The sequence below is a fragment of the Hypomesus transpacificus genome, chromosome 25, assembly GCF_021917145.1.
Source record: "Hypomesus transpacificus isolate Combined female chromosome 25, fHypTra1, whole genome shotgun sequence".
In the NCBI taxonomy this organism is placed as follows: domain Eukaryota; kingdom Metazoa; phylum Chordata; class Actinopteri; order Osmeriformes; family Osmeridae; genus Hypomesus; species Hypomesus transpacificus.
The window spans coordinates 3542408-3563778 of record NC_061084.1 but is presented as its reverse complement, the minus strand read 5'-3'; the positions used below and the strand labels follow the sequence as shown (position 1 = coordinate 3563778).

The 21371-nt window shown below is 41.6% G+C and overlaps 1 protein-coding gene across 7 annotated transcripts in view; it reads right to left on the bottom strand.

Annotated features, from left to right (window-relative positions):
- The window catches only part of dennd4c (DENN/MADD domain containing 4C), a 186643-nt gene that overhangs the window by 60373 nt on the left and 104899 nt on the right, over positions 1 to 21371 (bottom strand). For all 7 annotated transcript variants that reach the window (XM_047048963.1, XM_047048965.1, XM_047048961.1 and 4 more), the window contains 4 exons: positions 20621 to 20753; positions 15537 to 15743; positions 13750 to 13878; positions 216 to 360 (listed from right to left, as the gene is read on the bottom strand). In XM_047048963.1, coding sequence (XP_046904919.1) covers positions 216 to 360; positions 13750 to 13878; positions 15537 to 15743; positions 20621 to 20753 — 614 coding nt within the window. The remainder of the gene's footprint in view (positions 1 to 215; positions 361 to 13749; positions 13879 to 15536; positions 15744 to 20620; positions 20754 to 21371) is intronic.

Genomic DNA, 21371 nt, shown 5'->3' with positions numbered 1-21371 from the left:
GGAATGGGCAGCTGGAGTCACAATTCATTTCCACAAACATTATTGTGTGGACGTGCAGTAAACAATTTGGAAGATCAAATCTGATCTCTCTTTTCAAACAATACATTTCTCAGATGTCAGCCAACATTTCTTTCCATTTGACTTACATTTAGTGTATTTTTTTTTATTCCTATTAAATCAAACTCTTCCACATGGACTGAGTCTCGTGTTCCTACCTCTTGTAACAATTGTGGGTTCTCTCTGGGCTGTCTTGTGAAGTGCCTGTTTAAACTGGGCCACACCACGCACCACATTACGCATTTTGGTCCACATGAAGGTGCCACTACGGTTACGGCAAGGCCATGGGCTCTCAAGTGCGGCCTGATGAAGAGAGATGATAAAACTGGATTATAGTTATTGTTAAATCACATTAAGAAAGGCAGACGTGTGCTTCGGATCCATCCAAAAAATCCAACGAGAATTTGTATAAGTTACCGAACTTCCGATGGTGCGCTGTTATTTTGAAATATATTATGCATAATATAAATTACATAATATAAATATATTATGTAAATGATCTTAAACAAGAAAAAGGTGTAGGTGAATATTGGTTTTATTTGAAACACAATTAAACTGTATAAAAAAAATTAAATCTTGAAGTGCTTCACTGAGCTGCCAAACTAAAACATTACAAGCATAATAAAACATTTCAAAATAGAAAGTGCTATTGACCTAACATTTCATGGCTCAAAGTCTTATACCGTGTCCCCCCTTGCTGTCGCATGCCCTTCAGATGGTCAACACCTGTAATTTGGTTGTCTTGCCCTTTGGCCTTAGCTAAATCAGCTTGCCACACTCTCCCTAGCATCAAAATCCTAGCTCCATGGGTTAGCTCCATGGCCCCGCTCCAAAACTCAGGGGTGGACAATTAATTTTGACAAAGTGCCACAAGAGAAACTTGAAATGTGTTGGAGGGCCGCATCAACAATAACTCAAACTTAATTCTGCTCACTATTCCTTTTTCCCCCCATTGTAAAAAGCAGTAAAGTATATATTTTAATTAGCTGCTACTGGTTATCAGAAGAATACTCCACTTTTTCTCTCAAGGTATTGACAACACAGCTGACAGGTTAGGCTCTCCCTGTCAATACACATGCTAGAAAGAGTTTTGGCTTGCTAATGTTGTTGCTAATGTTGCTAATGCTCTGACATTCTAGTTCTGCCATAGCATGTTTACGAACATCCAGCGGTGTGTATTTTCTTTGCCTCCCCTTTCGAATTCAGAATTCAAATTAGTAGACAAAAATGTTATCCTGAGAGAAGTGGATTTTGAGGGGTATAGCTCCATAGACTCAATTTCAGTTCAAGTTCAGAGCCCAGAAGTTTCTTGCTATATTAGACAATGGTTGTTTATCAATCTGAAGAACGCTGAGAACGCAAGTACATTCTTTTGAAGAATGTTCTTGCAAGCGTCCTTGCGAGAATGGTCTTGCAAGGACGAAGAATTAATTGAGATGGTTAGGGTTTTCCTGGACTCGCAGCACTATGATAACACTGACTATCTACAAAAACTAGATAACAAAGCTATAAAATGGTCCCTCTACCTTTAATTTTACGTTTTCTGTAGCCCTTGCTTCATCAATAAAATAAGAAAATTTTCAGCGACTACACTGCCTATTTCTCGTCACATTTTAATTCAGATGCTGATTTACATGTACCGTTTAGCTGAAATATGAAAAGTAAAAATTTGCAGTTGTGAGGTTTGTCTGCCTCGCTTGAGATCTTGCAATGACTTCTGGGGAATCAGAAGCGTTCTAGTTGGTCAAGTCACCATCCGATGCATCCTTGATAAAAGGGGCGGATCAAGAACATTTCCGGGTATTTTGGGCGTTCTTGGTAACTTGTGTTCTTTGGATTGGAACCGTACTTGGGCAATGAAAGATGACGTCAAACGAGTTCGCAAGAACACAAGGACGGAAAAAAAACGTGGATTGATAAACAGCCAATGGCCAGAAAATGTCTAATAAAGGGAGAACTCCCACTCTCGGGAAACTTTCGGGTTCTGAACTGGTTGCAGTTCCACTCAAGTTCCATATGAGGGCGCTAACGATCGAGTGTAGAATGAATGGTCTATGGAGATATACCCCTCAAAATCCACTTTTCTCAGGATATAATTTTTTGTCTAGTAATTTGAATTCTGAATTCGAAAGGGGAGGCAAAAAAAATTCACACCGCTGGGTGTTAGATTTTTTTAAATCGCCTTTCCGTTCTAAAAAGCCTTTAAAAATGTAATTGACATCATATACCTTACGACCAGAGCTACTGCTTGACGGCAAGCTCTGGTTACTTCCACTCTTCTCTCGAGGCATCGACAACACAGCGGACAGGTTAGGCTCTCCCCGTCAATACGCATGCTAGAAAGAGTTTTGGCTTGCTGATGTTGTTGCTTATGTTGCTAATGCTCTGACATTCTGGTTCTGCTTTGGATGCCATCAAACGGGATCTCTGGTTGTAGTCGGTCCTTTACTAACCAATCAGCATTCGTTAGCAGAATGCTAGCGTGTTATGGGCAACAACGACTTACCCTGTAAGAAATCGAAAGGACATAAGTACTCGTTCATTAAAATTTTGACCTGTAATCCATGTTGATCATGCAAAAACTAAAATAAAATCTGAGATTTATCAACGACAATCAGGCGAAAGAGACAAATGTATCCATAGACTCCCATTAATTTTGCACTCGACTGCGATCACTCCCAGTGGAACTCTGGTGGAACTGCAAAAAAATTCGGTACAATGGGGCTTAATAGGGAGTGGGCAGGCTGTCCTTAAACAGGCTCTGCAATGGCTGTTTATCAATCCACGTTTTGAGAACGCCAAGAACGCCAAAAATACCGGGAAATGTTCCTGATCCGCCCCTTTTATCGAAGATGTATCGGATGGTGACTTGGCCAACGAGAACGCTTCTGATTTCCCATAAGTCCTTGCGGAATTGCAAGACCATTCTCGAAGGACGCTTGCAAGAATGTTTTTCAAAAGATTGTACTTGCGTTCTTAGGATTGATAAACAGCCATTGTCTGACCATAGTATAAAAGTTTATTAAAACTAATCGGCAAACACAGTTGCCTACTAAATCAGTCCAACCAATAACACGATGTATGACTGGCGTAAGAACTTTATTAACCAATTAGATGCAACCACATTGACAACCATTGTCACCCATTACTCAGCTGTTTATATTGACATATTTCCCTGCTGCCGCGACAGCTCCAACCCATTGAAAGAGACGTGTTGTAAGTAATAATTTGATCAGTATAAGGCTGTTCTAAAACAAGTTTGTTTTATAAACCGTATTTTTCATAAGTGAGTGATGGTGTAAATAGTTTTAGTTCGCTAACGAGCCGTAGTTTGAACTATATAGGCTTGCCTACTGTTAGCTATGCAATTTGTTAATACCTCATTTCTGTCAAGTTTAATCAACGTTATTCACCTTATATGGAGTCAATGGTAGACCACGCAACACAAAACTTATAGTCTAAGAAATATTTAATCATCAAGGGGGAAAAGGAAGGGAGAAGGGAAAAAGTGGATATGGATATATCTCCTGAGCACTTGGACCAGAGCCACAAGGCAAAGGTCGGTTAGTACACAAAGAGAACAAAGAATTCCTCCCTAGTCCTCTTCTACGGTCCTATTGTCACATTTGTGCACTTGCAAAGGTTTGTACATGGCAGTTCATTCCCTTGGCATGTACATTTTCCCCTGACGCAATTTGTTTTCTTGCAGGTGCAGTGAACAAGCTGTCTGTCTGTGATCATTTAGCAGACGCTCTTATCCAGAGCGACTTACAGTAAGTACAGGGACATTCCCCCCGAGGCAAGTAGGGTGAAGTGCCTTGCCCAAGGACACAACGTCATTTTGCACAGCCGGGAATCGAACCAGCGACCTTCTGATTACAAGCCCGACTCCCTAACCGCTCAGCCATCAGACTCCTGACGAACTCCAGAGCAAGGATTGCCTCTGGAGCTGGTAGAAGTCATGAGTCCACCTCATGGAGCTCCTCAGCCATCTTCCAGCCATGGTTGATTGGATGAGGAAGTCTGGGTAAGAATACATTGACCTATTTCGGCAATTAGGAGAGAGTTTCACACCATCTGAAGACCTCAAACAGGCACTGGAGGCATTCACTTGTGACCTGTATGAAATGACCTCTCAGGACATTAATAAGGCCAGGGCTACAATGTTTAAGTCAGGCAAATGTTCTGAGCGGGACTTTATGCAGAAACATATACAGCGGGCAAGCTACCAGGCTGCAGTGCACATGAGGAGCCTGGAGTGTTACCCAGACATTCCTACTCCGATCAACCATGGCTGGAAGAGGGTTGGGGAGCTCTATGACAGCTGAGTAATAGGTGAAACGGGTGTCAATGTGGCTGCATCTGATTGCTTAATGATGTTCTTACGCCAGTATTACATTGTGTTATTGGTTGGACTGATTTAGTAGGCAACTGTGTTTGCCGGTGAGTTTAACAAACTTTTATACTATGGTTTTGACAAATGTGCCGCTAATTTCACCTCTTCAAAATCCACCTCGTCCCATTTTAAATTACAAAGTTGAACAGATGGGGGGCTTCGGCCCACCACCTAATTCTACCGATGCTAGATACAGGCAGGATACGTTAGCATTGCTAATAACTGTTAGCAACAACATCGTACTACAGCTTGCGGTTGTGATGAACATAAGTCCGGAGCAGCACCTCTTTTCAGCAACAGCTTCAAAGCATATCCTGCTTTACATTGTCCCAAGTTTTCAAAACTGTCCTCGGTGAAATGGTTCGAGCAAATGTGGAATTAAGGGTCAAACTGCACAGGGATCTTCTCATAGACAAACATCACAGCCCGCCGAGTGTTTGGTTCCTTAGGAAAACTCTGAAAAGTGTCAGCATTCCCTGTACAGCCTGGAACACTGCATTTACCACCGTAGTCCATTTTCAATATTCTTGAAAAACGTTCTTCTTTGTAATTCTTTGGAAGTACACAGAGCAGCAGGTGGCAAATTTGGGGGTGTGACAAAGGTACAGACCAGAGCCAAAACAGTGGTGCTATATTTGTGACCCTAACCCCTGAAGTCTCTATCCTTATCCTTATCCCAGATCTCAGTGTAGCATTTGATACCATTGATCACAACATCCTAATCAATAGACTGGAAAAGCTTGTTGGGTTCACGGCTAGTGTATTGAACTGGAAGAAATCATATATCAGTGGAAGCAAGTTTTATGTTAGTTTAGGAAACCAGATGTCTAAGAAACATGAGAACTGCTAGGGGGTTGCTCAAGTAAGCTGCTCAGGTCCATTACTTTTTTCTCTTTATATGTTACCACTCGGCTAAATAATCAGAGAACATAATATGGATTTCCATAGCTTTGCGGATGACACACAACTATATATATCCACTGAACCCAACGGTGCAACAGCCATAAATTCCATTACCAACTGTTTGTTGGCAATAAACAAATGGATGAATGACAAAACTGAAGTCCTACTATGTGGCCCCAAATCCAAAAGAGAGATGCTAACTAAGAATCTAGGAGGTTGAACCCCCTTGGCTTAAACCAGAGGTGACAAGTCTCAGTGTAATCCTGGACTCAGATTTGAATTTCAACTCTCACATTAATAAAGTGACCAAAACAGCTTTCTTACACCTCAGAAATACATAGCGAAGGTCCAACCATTCATAAACCAAAATGATGCAGAGAAGTTAATTCATGTTTTTATATCCAGCCGGCTGGACTACTGTAACACATTTTTCACTGGTCTCCCTAAGAAAACCATTGAAAGACTATAGCTCAGTCAAAATTCTGCAGATAGATTATTAACCAAAACTAAAAGGAGAGAACACATTAGTCTTGTCCTAGCTACTTTACACTGGCTCCCTGTTACCTTCAGAATTGACTTAAAGGTCATTTTCCTCACATACAAAGCTCTAAATTGACAAGGACCTAGCTACATTGCTAACTCTCTTATTAACTACACACCAGCTAGAACACTGCGATCATCAAATACTATTCGAGGTCACCAAAAGCAGTCATAAGAAGATTGATGATGCGGCCTTTGTCAATTACGCCCTAACATTATGGAACACATTACCCATAAATATTAGGGAAACAAACACGCTAGACGTTTTCAAAAGACAGCTTTAAAACCTATCTTTTTACCAAAGCATTTAACTAATTTTATGTCAGAAGGGTTATCCTACTTTTATAAGTTATATTATTATTATTATTCAGATTATATTGGGATCCACAAAGACTGTGGCTTGAGATACCGCAAAGACTGCGGCTTGTGTGTTCGGATTCCCGCTAAGACTGCGGCCTTTGTACAGAAGCGGTTTTTTTACTTTTATAACTTGTATTGTTGTTCTTATTGATTTTATGCAAAGCACCTTGAGCTGCAATTCTTGTATGAAATGTGCTATATAAATAAAGTCTTGTTATTATGAATAGATTCACAAATATCAGAGATGAACCATTTATCTATTGTTATTTATGCCTATATCCTAATTTTTGCATTGTATGTTGCAGTTTGTGTAGCTATACTTATTAAAAAAATAATGGGTAAATGGCATGACACATATTTTTGTGTCTGGTTGCATTATTTTATTTTAAATTATTTTAATAAATTCAGGATTCAACATGTATCATCTTATTTTATAAACGTATTCAGCGTGAATACATTTTTAATAATTAAAATTATATATATTATTGAATGTTTTGGCATCTCAATCCCTCAAAATGTCTTGTGGCTTAACTTTATAACTGCTATTTCTCTATATTTTATACAGAATAAGTATGCATGCTTATTATTTACGAAGATTGCATTTGTTACATTTTAGAGATATGCTAGATTGATAGGAATTGAGCAATCATGTGTAAAAAAAACTGTCCAAAACTGTCCTCAGTGAAATGGTTCGAGCAAATGTGGAATTGAGGGTCGAACTGCACAGGGATCTTCTCATAGACAAACATCACAGCCCGTCGAGTAATTTGTTCCTTGGGAAGACTCTGAAGTGACAGCACAGGTATATGATTATAAATTCACTAACGATTCGTTTAGCTGTAATCTAATGTCATAATAAATCCTAAAACTAACATTTATTTGTGAGGCATGTTTATGTTTATTTAACGATTGAATACGATGTATCACAGACTGCTGTCGTATGTCCAAAGTCCAAAGACGGTCTGGACTTTGATAAGTATCACTCCCTCCTTAAAGTCTTCTCTGCTCACATAACTGGTGCTAAAACCCACTACTTTCTGAACAAAATTAACTCTGCTTCAAACCCCCACAAACTTTTCTCTACCTTCTCCACCCTTCTTAACTCACCTCCCCCACCCCTCCACCCTGACAGCAGACGACTTCTTCTCCTTCTTTGAGAAAAAAGTTGCAGACATTAGGAGTCGGTTCCCTGAACCCAACTTTCCTACCCTACCACCCTCCATGACTGACCCAACTAAATGTCTAAGTTCTTTCTCTCCCCTGTCCGAGGCAGAGATCTCTGACCTCATTCTCTTTCATTGCCCCACCTCCTGTCCCATTGATCCTGTCCCCTCCCCTCTCTTTCAAACCATCTCCCCCTCCATCATAACTTTTGTTCTCCATGTCCTAAACTCCTCTTTTACCTTCGGCACCTTCCCCTCTGCCTTCAAACAGGCCAGAGTTACCCCTCTACTCAAAAAAACCCCCCTTAACCGTGCCGTTTTCCAGAACTAAAGACCGGTATCACTGTTACCCTTCTTTTAAAAAACAATTGAACGTGCTGTATCTAACCAACTGTCAAACTTTCTCTCTCAGAACAACCTGCTTGACCCCAACCAATCGGGCTTCAAGACTGGCCACTCCACAGAGACTAACCTCCTGTTAGTCAACACTGCCCTCCAGTCTGCCAGAGCGTCTTTAAGGTCATCCGTCATCATTCTGTTGGACCTTTCTGCAGCCTTTGATACGGTTAACCACCAGATCCTGCTCTCTGATTTTCTGAGATGGGCATTTCTGGCACTGCATTTCAGTGGATCTCATCCTAACTGTCGGGAAGATCCTACCAGGTCTCCTGGGGAGGCAAACTGTCGGGCCCTCGCCAGCTCTCCACTGGTGTCCCAGAGAGCCCCGTCCTTGGACCCCTCCTCTTCTCTCTGTACACCACCTCACTTGGACCATTCATCACCTACCATGGCTTCTCCTACCACTGCTACGCTGACGACACACAGCTGTACATGTCGTTTCCCCCAACCGATCCGGGGATCTCAGCTAGGATTGAAGCCTGCCTCACAGACATCTCCGCCTGGATGACCAAGCACCACCTCCAGCTGAACCTCGCCAAAACAGAACTTCTCATCATCCCGGCCAAACCCTCCATCTCCCACGATCTCTCAATCACCCTGGGATCTGCGACTGTGACCCCTTCATCCTCTGCCAGGAACCTTGGGGTTACCATGGATTCGAGTTCTCCCTCACAGCCCACATTGCTGCAGTCTCCCAGTCGTGTAGATTCCCCCTCTACCACATCCGGAAGATCAGGAGATACCTGTCTGAGCACTCCACCAAACTGCTTGTCCAAACACTTGTCACAAGTTGGACTACTGCAACTCGCTGCTTGACGGTCTCCCAGCTTGCGCAACCCGCCTTCTTCAGAGGATTCAGAACGCAACGGCCCGCCTGGTCTACAATCTACCCAGACGCTCCCATGTTACCCCGCTCCTCATCTCCCTCCACTGGCTACCCATCACGGCCCGCATCAGATTCAAGACCCTAGTACTGACCTTCCGAGCAGTGAACGGGACTGCACCCGACTACATCAAGCCTCTCCTGCAGCCTTACACCCCCAACCGCCACCTATGGTCTCCTTCAGACAACTGCCTGGTGGTCCCACCGCTTAAGACCGTCCGGTCCCAACACAAGTTCTTCTCTTGTCTGGCCACCATATGTTGTATTGCACATCACATTTCACAATTGTGTTTTTTATCACAATGATAAGTAAATTGTTCAGTTATGCTTTTGTTGACGCTCAGTGGCGGATCTGGAAAATGTTACATGGGGTGGCAAAGGTGGGGCAAGAAGTCTTGTCAGGGTGGCATGGGTAAATGGTACATGGGAAACCCTATATGTGAATGGCTTTAACAAAACAAAAATAGGACCTATTTTCAGCACGGTAGTGTAATGGCCCAAACCAGCCCACCCCCACCATGGGCCGAGCCATACTTGAACATTCGGGGCTTAACCCGAACCTAGGTGCTGTTGATGTCGTTATTTGAAATCCGAACTTCACAGTAATGCGAGCGCGTGGAGCGCGTGAGCAAAATGTTTTGCATTAATTTCAGTGCAAATGTTTTTGCTTTATGTAATATGAACTGGACTCATATTGTTATATTTCCGGAAATTACAACCAAAATGTTTACCTGAAAGATTCGGGGCTTTTGAGAAAACATTTTTCCCACCCTTGCAGGAACCTGGATTTATGAAGTGACAGATCTTTCTTTTTTTTACCTGGCTTTTTCTGTTCCTCCTGGCATCTTTTTCCCATCCATTTTATTATTTTCGCATCATCTTCATCTTTCTAACTCCCTCCACAACAATAAATGACGGTTTGGGGTTCTCCATGGCAACAACCTTGGTACACGCACTTGTGTTTGAGAAAGAGAGCATGCGCGACAACTTAAAACTGCACTTTTTAATGCACGGTCTGATCATGCGTTTATTTAAATTAAAACTTAGTGTAGCTTATTAGCTTACTTGTCAGTCACATAGTAGTTAACAAACTTAAGACATATTATTTTACTAGGTGTGTGAAAAAAAACTAGAAGAAAGCAGGCGATCTGCTGGTCAAATTTATGAGCGGGCAGAGCGGCCCATCGGGAATTCTCCCGATTCTCCCGATGGCCACTCCGGGCCTGAGCGCAGTGTTCAATCGAAACGAAACCGTGCATCTTTTAAAAAGTCAAAGTATTAAGCCTACAACATTTGTGTCCAAGATGCAGTGGACTAAAAGTATAAAACAGAAGACAATTCTCAAGAAGGCCTACTTATTATAGCCTAATTAAAAACGTATCACTATCTTTTTTAGGAAAGCTTAAGGCGATACAGTTGTTATGCTTTGCAGCTAACATTTCACAAACACGTGAGAGTAAGTGGATTTTATAGGGCTGCTTAATCATAAATGATCGATCTCCCAACTAGCACTATATTATTGTGTTGTAACGTAAGGTCGGCAGCGAGCAAAAAAGCAGCTGGGGGGGCAAGTCTCTAGAGAGGGGGGGCGGCTGCCCCCTCTTGTCCCCCTGTAGAACCACCCAAGTTGACGCTTTAAAATCTCAGTTGGAGACAGTGGCGGCTGGTCTACAGCGCCGCCCTCCCTGGTGAGAAGTGTTTTAGATTTTAGTTTTTTGTAAATAATAACTACTAATTTTAAGCATGACTGTGTTAAACTGTGTCTTCACTGTCACACTGAAATAAATCACCACATTTTACCTCACACAGCCTCAGTCACTTACTCACCTCCTCGAGAAACCCTTGCTAGCTAGCTATGTCGTCGAAGTCAAAACTATACCCGCAAAAATACAGAAAGGAGTGGGAATCAAAGAGTTTAAAGGCTGGCTGAAACCGTTAATTGGTGATGATACACATGCATACAGTCTGTTTTGTAAGGCCGAGTTATACTCCAAACTTTAAGACTTAAAAAGCACTTGGCAACTATTTTAAATATATCCATATCTGAATAATCAAATTCCCCAGAGTTTTCCTTGTTAAAATAACCTTACAAACTTTGTCTACTCCTCCTGCGTGAAATATTGTAATACAAACATATCAGGAATACAGACACTTAATAAAGGCAAAATTCTACAAAGTCGCTGCTGCCAATCTGGCAGAAAATAGCAGACGCTGTAAATGCGTAAGCTACATGACTTGTTGAAGATGTGACCATAATTACACATGTGCATTCCACAACGTTAAACTTTTGTTGCTGTATTATTTTAGTTGCAACCCTGCAATGGTAAACGATTGTGGGAGCAAATACAAAATAAATATAAAACCATCATTTTGTCGTATTGCATCATTTATAACTGATGGGTCAGAATGACCCGAAGATAAAACTAGGGTTAGAAGGTGGAAAAAAAAATAAAGAAATATGTGAGATTACATAGTCTGTGCCATGCTGACGCAAGCACACCAAATAAATATATATGACACAGAATATAGGTTGCGCCTTGCCAAAGGGCAATTTTGCTCACCCGGGCTGGAGAGAAGCCGGCTGTGCTCCATTTTGCTCCTAGTTTGAGACCTGACCCTCGGACCGTTAAGTTACTTGAACAGCTGATTTAACTAGCCTACTGCTAATGTGGGATTGCTAGAGCTAACCAGTACAAAGGCGCTAAATACAAGGCGTTGGGATCACAGCCTGAAAACAATGCTAGCTACATAATGTTAACATCCTGGCCTATACCTTACCCCTTTTCCACCAAAGTGAACCGGGAGGAAGTTCTGCGCTGGTGCTAGAGCCGGTTCGGAGCTGGTTCAATTTGCGAGCCTTCTAAGAACCGGTTTGCTTTGCAACGGGCTAGAGAGACACCACAGAGCCACGTCATTACGTCACTGTTTTTTTTTTAAAGCGCAACAGCCTAAACCATTTATGAATATAATAAGGTTGACCTAATAAAAGGAGATGATGGCATGGTCGGGGGCTGTATGATAAGTAATAATACAGATTGTCTACAGCAATAGACGATGGAGGAGCTCCTCTCCTAGCAGCCACTAGGTAGATGACAGGTAGTTCTCTATCATGAATTTCAACAACAAAAAGCCCAACAACTTTTCAGACACGATTTTCATTATATAAATTACACAGCATTGACCATGGAACAGGCTAAGGAATAAATTAGCAATCTCTTCTGTGTAATTCCATTTCCAGTTACTCGTATCCAGAGCGACTTACAGTAAGTAAGGGGGGTCAGATGGCTGAGCGGTTAGGGAGTCAGACCATTAATCAGAAGGTTGTTGGTTCGATTCCCAGCCATGCCAAATGACGTAAGTACAGGGACATTCCCCCGAGGCAAGCAGGGTGAAGTGCTTTGCCCAAGGACACAACATTATTTGGACCAGGAATCGAACCGGCAACCTTCTGATTAATAGCCCGATTTCCTAACCACTCAGCCAACTCCCCATTCCTTAACACATATACAGGCCCTTCACAATTATCGGCACCCCTGTTTAAGATGTGGTCGTGGATTTCTAAAAATTCTCATAAATAAATAAAAAAACATGCAAAAAAAGAGAAAAATCCAACCTTTCATTTAAGTACTTAAGTAGCATTACTTTGGTAGTAAAAGAAAAATCACACATTTAGAAAAAAAATTACTTGAAATCATGTGTCCCACAATTATTGTTAATGCTGATGTTAATACTTTGTTAAACCCCCTTTTGCCAACAAGACAGCACTTAATCTCCTCCCATGACATTTCACAAGATTGGAGAACACAGAGAGGGATCTTTGACCATTTTTCTTTGCACAATCTTTCTAGATCATCCAGTGTCCTGGGTCCTCTCTTATGCCCTCTCCTCTTTAGCTCGCCCCACAGGTTTTCGATTGTGTTGAGGTCTAGGGACTGAGATGGCCATGGGAGGACCTTGAGTTTGTGAGTGCTGAAATTTTTTTGTGTAGATGTTGCCACATGTTTTTGATCATTATCCTGCTGAAAGACCCAATGACGACCCATCTTAAGCTTTCTGGCAGAGGCCATCAGGTTTTTATCTAAAATGTCCCGGTAGTTCAAAGCGTTCATAATGCCATGCACCCTAACAAGGTTCCCATGGCCTTTGGAAGAGAAACAGGCCCACAGCATCACAGATCCTCCACCATACTTCACTGTGGGCATGAGGTGCTTTTCGGCATACTCATCTTTTGTTTTATGCCAGACCCACTTAGTGTTTGCTGCCAAAAAGCTCAATCTTAGTCTCATCTGACCAAAGCACACAATCCCAGTTGAAGTCCCAGTGCCGCTTAGCAAACTCCAGACGTTTATGTTTTTTAGTGTTAGTGAGAAAAGGCTTTTTCCTTGCATGCCTCCCAAACAGCTTGTTGGCATGTAGAGAGTGTCTTATGGTTGTTTTGGAGACTTTGTGACCCCAAGATGCAGCTCATTGATGCAATTCTGTGACAGTGAGCTTAGGACTTTTTTTTACTTTTCTTACCATCCTCCTCACTGTGCGTTGTGGCAAGATAAACTTGGGACCTCTTCCAGCCTTGTTTGTCACGGTTCCAGTTGTTTTAAACTTCTTAACTATTCCTCTGAAGAGATATGGGCAAGTCTACACAAGAATGTTTCAGCAGTCACAAACTCAAGGTCCTCCCATGGCCATCTCAGTCCCCAGACCTCAACCCAATCGAAAACCTTTTTTTTAGGGGTCATCTTTTACAACCAAAGTAATGTACTTAAATGAAAGGTTGGATTTTTCAATTGTTTTGCATTTAGGTTCAATGTTTTTTTTGTTTTTTTAAGGAGAATTTTTTGAAATCCACGACCACATCTTAAACAGAGGTGCCGATAATTGTGGACGCACTGTACATGTCAATACATGGTGGTTGTGGTTTAATGTCCTTTGAATACTGTATAAATATCGACAAATTGTAATTAGACTGGTCAACTTGACCAAACTTAGACACTTGTATACTGCCACATACACTACAGTTTCAATTATCAAACATGTAAAGATTTTGTTACCTTGTTGTAGTATCCATAGGTGATAGCATTAGGCTGTACACCAGCCCTCTTCATCTCCACTAGCACACGCACTGCCATGACAGGAAGTCCCCACACACCACACAGCTGCATTACTACACGATAACACACCTATAATGTTGAAAAAAGAAATATTAACTTCAGTCTGGTCTGTTTTAGTGAAAGTTCTTACAATGTCATATCATAGTGGTACCACACACAGTGTTTCCCCTAGCATAGTTTTGGAGGGGTGGCCCTTCTTATTTACACCTGATCACCTGTTGATGAATAGCCTACACTAGATCTACTGGCAGCGACCACATTTGTATGAATTTGCCTATTAGTTCCTCGCCAGCGGTGTCGGGCTGGGAATGGCATTTACTTCTTTGCATACTAGTTATGCTAACTTGTTTAGTCTTTACTGGCAACATACTGACGTTGCTTGTCCACAAATGTGACATGCTCTGTTGAAAAGGGGCGCATCGTTAATTTCTCAGTTGTTTACAGATTGTGAAAGTGATTGTAAGCTTTCAAATGACTGTCATACATCGTAATCTGAAAATTGTTGAAGAAGATAAGAGTATCTGAATGTTGGTAAACCTAAAATACTCTAGTAGAGAAAACCCCTTGAAAGATTCTAGACCTTTTCACGCATTCAGATTGTTTTTGTGTTAATCATTAAGCACAGTGTGCCATTTATTTCACCGCAGTGAAAAGAAAAATATATAAAATTCCAGGATCCTGCTTTCTTGAATCATCTTAGATATGTGTGCACCCAGTATTGTTTTACTTTTTCAAAATCACACAGGGAAAAGTTAGTTTAAAGATTTAAAGTTTCCTCCTGTTTCTGTTCAAATGCTGCCATCTGCACATTCAGACATTTTTTCCTAGAAACATCAGAGTTGCCTAACGTTGAAAAACTGGAAAAAAAGTTTTGCAGGAAGTACTTAGTAGGTGTCCATATATCACCTGATAATGGGGGATATATGGGGGTCCATATATCACCTGATAATGGACACCCTTGCAGCCAATCAGAATCGAGTATTCACCCAGACCATGGAATAAAATAAATTACACTATGCTGAATGACTGAACAGCTCCAAGAAACGTTCTAATGACTGCCAGCGCCATCTAGCAATCACCAGAGAACCATTGACCACCTAACCATCAGAGTATAGAAGTATTTTAAACTCTCTGACCTAACCACCTACAAGTAGCCTAGGGAAAACCGGCTGCACCATGAAGCAACTCAAATCACATCACGCATGATGCAGCCACAACTCAACTGGAAGCTTAGGTTAAAAACAACAATTATGAGTATTTAGTGATCCTAAACATGTTGTTTATTATATTGACCGGCTTCCTCACCACTTTAACATTTTCGGCTTCTAGCGGACAATACGGAATCCTGACAAGAGCCCCTTTTCACTGGACAATAGAAAAGGGTTGGCTTTTCTTGCTAAGCTACCTGTTCGTGCTGCAAGGTATCTCACACTGCCTTGCGGGGCCTGTCATGTGACTTCTATTGAAAATGAATGGGAGTCAGAATGAATAATGCCACTTTAATATATAAAAAACCTTAATCTGTCTAATGTATTGATTATATTATGTGTATATATGTATCACTGAATATACAAATGTAGTGATTTTTCCTGGCCATCTTTTGCCAGGAAGGAAAGTGATCAAGCTTTGTCCTAATGGGTGAGGACGGGGAGGATCGAACTGTTCGAAAAGAAAATATAGAAGGTTGCACATAAGAGCATACAAACAAACAAACAAACAAACTTTACCTCATCCAGTACTTCCACATCAGAGCTCCGCATCTTGAGGAGGACGGTGTAGGCTTGCTGCATGGCACGTTCTTTAGACGTGGCTAGACGCACTCCTGCAGGCAGACAGGTGAACCACAGGCTGTAGCAGTGGCTGAAAAGACATTTTGCCCAGAGTAGCGGGTTGGAGTAGAACCTCTTTGCCATCTTGTATGCAAGCTTGAGCTCCTGAGTAAGAAATAGAAAGAATCCAGATGTTATGTACTCAATATATTTAATGGGACAGCGTATATTATATTAACTCACTAACTGGAAAGGGCACATATATATATTTATACATATATTTGCCCTTGAATTTTGTGTGTGTCTAGTAATTTGAATTCTGAATTTGAAAGGGGAGGCAAAAAAAAATACACATGTTAGATTTTTTTAAAGTCGCCTTTCTGTTCTAAAAAGCCTTTAAAAATCTCATTGATGTCATACTTTAAGGCAAGCTCTGGTCACTTCCTTTTTTCTCTCAAGGCATCGACAACACAGCTGACAGATTAGGCTCTCCCTGTCAATACACATTTACATTTATTCATTTAGCAGATGCTTTTATCCAAAGCGACTTCCAAGAGAGAGCTTTAAAAGTGCATAGGTCACTGATAATAACAACAAGTTAGCCCCAAAGCATTGCGGGTAGCCAAAATAAGATGCACACATTGTGAACAACCAAAAAAAAGTGCCAAAGGGAAGAACCATAAGAGCATGTAGTTAAGCAAATTACAATTAAACAACATGAATCTTTAAGTGCAAGTGTACCTGTAGAAAAAGCAAGCAACAGTACAAAAAAATAAAATAAGATTAACTAAAATAGAATATTTTGCAGCAAATACAACAGTTTAAACAGTTACCACTAACCAACAAGAGCAACAAGTCTCTAAGCAAGAGTCATTGTGATCCTTGAGGAAACTAGCATTGGGATCAGCAAACCATTCCTAAGTATCGTTGTACTCCCGGAACAAGTGGGTCTTGAGCCTTCTCTTGAAGGTGGAGAGACAGTGTGTGTCTCTGATGGAGGTGGGGAGTTGATTCCATCACTGGGGGGCCAGGCAGGAGAAGAGCTTGTGTTGGGACCGGCAGTCTTGAGCGGTGGGACCACCAGGCGGTTGTCTGAAGAAGACCGTAGGTGGCTGGTGGGGGTGTAAGGCTGCAGGAAAGACTTGATGTAGTCGGGCGCAGTTCCGTTCACTGCTCGGAAGGTCAGTACCAGGGTCTTGAATCTGATGCGGGCCATGATGGTTAGCCAGTGGAGGGAAATGAGGAGCGGAGTAACGTGGGAGCGTCTGGGTAGAGTGTAGACCAGGCGTGCCGCTGCGTTCTGAATCCTCTGAAAAGGGCGGGTTGCGCATGCTGGGAGACCGGCGAGCAGCGAGTTGCACTAGTCCAACTTGGAGAGGACAAGTGCTTGGACAAGCAGCTGGGTGGAGTGCTCAGACAAGTATCTCCTGATCTTCCGGATGTTGTAGAGGGTGAATCTACAAGACCGGGAGACAGCAGCAATGTGGGCCGTGAGAGAGAGCTCATCATCCATGGTAACCAGAAGATTCCTGGCAGAGGATGAAGGGGTCACAGTCGCGGATCCCAGGGTGATTAAGAGGTCGTGGGAGATGGAGGGTTTGGCCGGGATGATGAGAAGTTCTGTTTTGGCGAAGTTCAGCTGGAGGTGGTACTCAGCTGAGATCCACGGATCGGTCGGGGGGAACGACTAGTACAGCTGCGTGTTTTCAGCGTAGCAGTGGTAGAAGCCATGGGAGGTGATGATTGGTTCAAGTGAGGTGGTGTAGAGAGAGAAGAGGAGGGGTCCAAGGACGGAGCCCTGTGGGACACCAGTGGAGAGCTGGCGAGGGTCTGACAGTTTGCCTCCCCAGGAGACCTGGTAGGATCTTCCCGATAGGTAGGATGAGATCCACTGGATTGCAGTGCCAGTGATGCCCATCTCAGAAAGTCTGTAGAGCAGGATCTGGTGGTTAACCGTATCAAACGCTGCAGAAAGGTCCAGCAGAATGATGACGGATGACCTCGAAGCCGTTCTGGCAGACTGGAGGGCAGTGGAGAACACATGCTAGAAAGAGTTTTGGCTTGCTAATGTTGTTGCTAATGTTGCCAATGCTCTGACATTCTGATTACGCATCGGATGCCATCAAACGGGAGCTCTGGTCGTATCAGTCCTTCACTAACCAATCAGCATTCACTAGCAGAAGGCTAGCGTGTTTTGGGCAACAACAACTCACCCTGTAAGAAATCAAAAGGACATAAGTACTCGTTCATTCGACTTATAATCCATGTTGAACATGTAAAAACTACAATCAAATCGGAAATTTGTCAACGACAATCAGGCGAAAGAGACAAATTTCGCCATTTAGCCCCTTAGACTCCCATTCAACATGCACTCGCTCGCGATCACCCCCAACGATTGACCCCAGTGGAACTCTGGTGGAACTGCAACTGAAATGTGTGCTTTAAGTTTGTGATAAACACATTAAATAATACTTATTTCATTCGATTAATAGTAAATAAGCTGTCCATGATTCTGTTCATCAAAAAGAATCTGCCTCTCACTTTCCCCAAAAATGCATTGCCTATTTCAGAGGTGGCAACATTGTGTGATGGTCATTTGACAAAATAGTTGCTGATTCTTCCTGCTATTACTGTTACGGGTGTTTTGTGTTCACTGTTTGTCTTGCCACACTGCAACTGTTTACCTGGCAGCAGGTCAAGCACCTTGCTCTCCACTTAACTTTGAAATGTGCTAATCCAGTAATAGTACTGTTCACTTTGTTAAGTAGACTGTGTTGTTAACTATGCAGCAAATTGAATTGCCTTCATCTGGTTGTATTTGCATTTTGTCGAATGTGATGACATTGTCTCTTTGAAGACTTTTTTTGTTGTTAAAACCAGAAAGCTCTGTTTATTTTTGGCTTGGGATAGGCTTCTGTTAATTTTGTACTATAGGCTTGACATAATGTGCAGAGGATAAATTAAAATCTGCCTCCAAAGTAATTGCACTTTCATGAGACCAAATCTAAGAAGTATCGGTACTCAATATCGGCAAGTACACAAATAAAAATACTTGGTTTGTAAAAAAGTGGTATCGGTGCATCCCTACAAAGGCTGATTGGAATTGAAGTGTGATAATGTTTGCATTTCCCTTTCATACTGTGTTGATTTAATTAGTTTTATGTAACTTCAGTTCATGTAGAGATAAGTCAGTCAACTTTGGTATTTAACTTATTGTATTTGTAAGTGAGTGTTTATATATTGGGCAGCAGATGGTGCCCTTGTCTCATTTTAAGTGCTCCTTTGCTTTTTGGTTTTCCATAGTAAGCTGCAGTTACCGGAGATAATATTCTCATTTGTAGTCAAAACGACCATTAAAGGAGGAAGGTTCTTTGATTCCTTTTTCCCTGTTTCTTCCACTTACCCTAGTACATTTACACATAACACAACGCAGGGACTTTGCGGCCTGAAGAATAGGGTTACATAATCTAACAAAACCATTTATCAATGTTATGCATACTTATGAAGCATATGCAAGGTATGAAAATGTTAAGGCCACAACCCTAAAGTTTCATTCCATTCACATCTTTTTGTGAATAAGCTTGGACAACCCCTAACATGAGGAACTGACCAATGAACTCTCAGACCTACAAACACACTCCCTCTTATTTGGATTATAAAAACCAACAACAAACAATAATTTGTTGAGTCCAGTGACTCAAGACCATTACTTAACTATTGTTAGTGCTACTACATGACTGTCCAATTTATTATCCGACTCCCTAATTCTCCCCCCTCTTTCCGCTCTCTTTTAACCTATCCATTGATAGCTCCCAATTGTTAATTTTGTATTAAACCCATAGCATATCCAGTACTTTTCATTATATTTTCAATTACCTCAATAAATCATTGTGTATCATTTTAACATGCGTAACTAGTATTAGTTAATTTACTCACGTTATCTGATCTACTTCTACTCTTAAAAAACAAATTCATTCCTTCAGAATAAGCTTCCGATTATTACATATTAACTTTAGGTTTCCTCGATGGGGGTGTTTGACGGTTCGGCGGGGCTTAAAACCAAGACCCTTTGCTCAGAGCCAAAACTACTGAGTTGCTGCGTGTCGACATTGCTGCAGACGTAAAATTCAAGTGTCACAACAACACTGTGAAGTTGCTGCATGCCAGTATTTCTAGATGTAGACGGGGCAACATATGTGCAACACCAACAGTCAAGAAGCTGCGTGCCTGCTCGTGGTTGAGACCTCCCGCTATGAACCAACACTACTGTAGAAGCTGTATGTCAACCTTATGGTATGAAACTGCAGTCTCGAGTGTAACATAGTGAAACCATTGATATGTCCATTTATTAACAAACATACAATGAAGGAGAGAACTGAGTTCCCGATCACCACCACCACCATGCCTCTCTCTTCCTAGTGCTTGTTCCGCCACGCCACTCTCTCAATGGTTTCAGAAGGGTAATGACCAAGGGAGCCTAGCGACACCAAGAAAGTAATGTGCTTCTAACAGTTGGGCAGAGAATGCGTCATCAAAAGGCTCTTCTTCTTAGGAAAACGACCCTGAGTTGCATCTCCTAAACAGAGAGACTAGTGCCTCCAGTCAGAAAACATCTAGAAGCTTTTTAATTATTATTTTCTTCAAATTCCAACCTGCGCTGATGTTTTTGGGAGAATAAGCAGTGGGCTCGCACCGTCTTACATAGGGAACCTGTAGTGGATACATTTTAAGCATAAGTTGATAGTTGCCTTCGCAACAGGGTTAAAACACAAGGAGCTATGGGCGCAGGCTCCATTATATAGAAACTCAAAGGTGCGTTGAGATGTATATAGTTAGGAGATAGTAGTATGGGGCACTTACAAAAGTCAAAATCATATAACATCTTCTTAAGTAGATGGTGTTTGATACATTTGATCAATTTTCAAAAATATATTCAAAGTGTTTTTGATGCCTTCATAACCTACTTTACTGGGTACAAACAGATTTTTTTTTGTTGATAATATGTTGAATCCACAGACCACAGAATTAAAGTTTGATTGTACCTGCTTGGTCCTCTTGGCCACAAGTGCGGGGCTACTAGACTGACTTGCATCTGCACTTTTCCCGCTCTGTGGTGGTCTCAGCTCTCCAGGGCAGTGAAACAGCTCCAATTTCAGATGTGGGAAACTCTTATAACTGAGACAGACAGTTAGTTAATGTGTGTTCCAAGCTCTTGTGTATCCTATAGGCATGGGCGATATGGGGCCGGTTGCACAAAACACCTTAAGTTAAGATTTTCCTTAAATTCAGAGTTAAGGTTTCCTTAAAATATAATCGCACAAAGCACCCTGAAGTCTTCACCTTAAGGTTTCCTTAAATGTTCCCTTAAGTATATAAAGTTCTCTCCTTATGTTGGTCGTATCCTTCCCGTAAAATGTGTTAAAGCGTTGCACGAAAGACCTTAGCAAACAAAGTAACGAAGAAAAATTAAGGTACCCCTGTCTTTACCGCAACATGATTGAGTTTATGGAGATAAAAGAACCCATCCCACAACTATAGCACTCTGTTAGGCTTCTGTGCTGTAGTCTAAACATGAAGACTATTTCTGCATCGGCTACCGCTGTAAATAAAGTAGCTTATGATAACTGTAAATAAAGTAATGTAGCTAGCTCTATATTTTTTATTTCTTGAATTGACCGCTTCACCAAACTTCTTGAGTGAATTTTTTATGCAATTTCGTCCTACATTCTTTGTTTTTTGTTTGCAGTTATTTGTGTATCAAATGTACGTTTTGGTATGTGCTTTCTTTTTTTG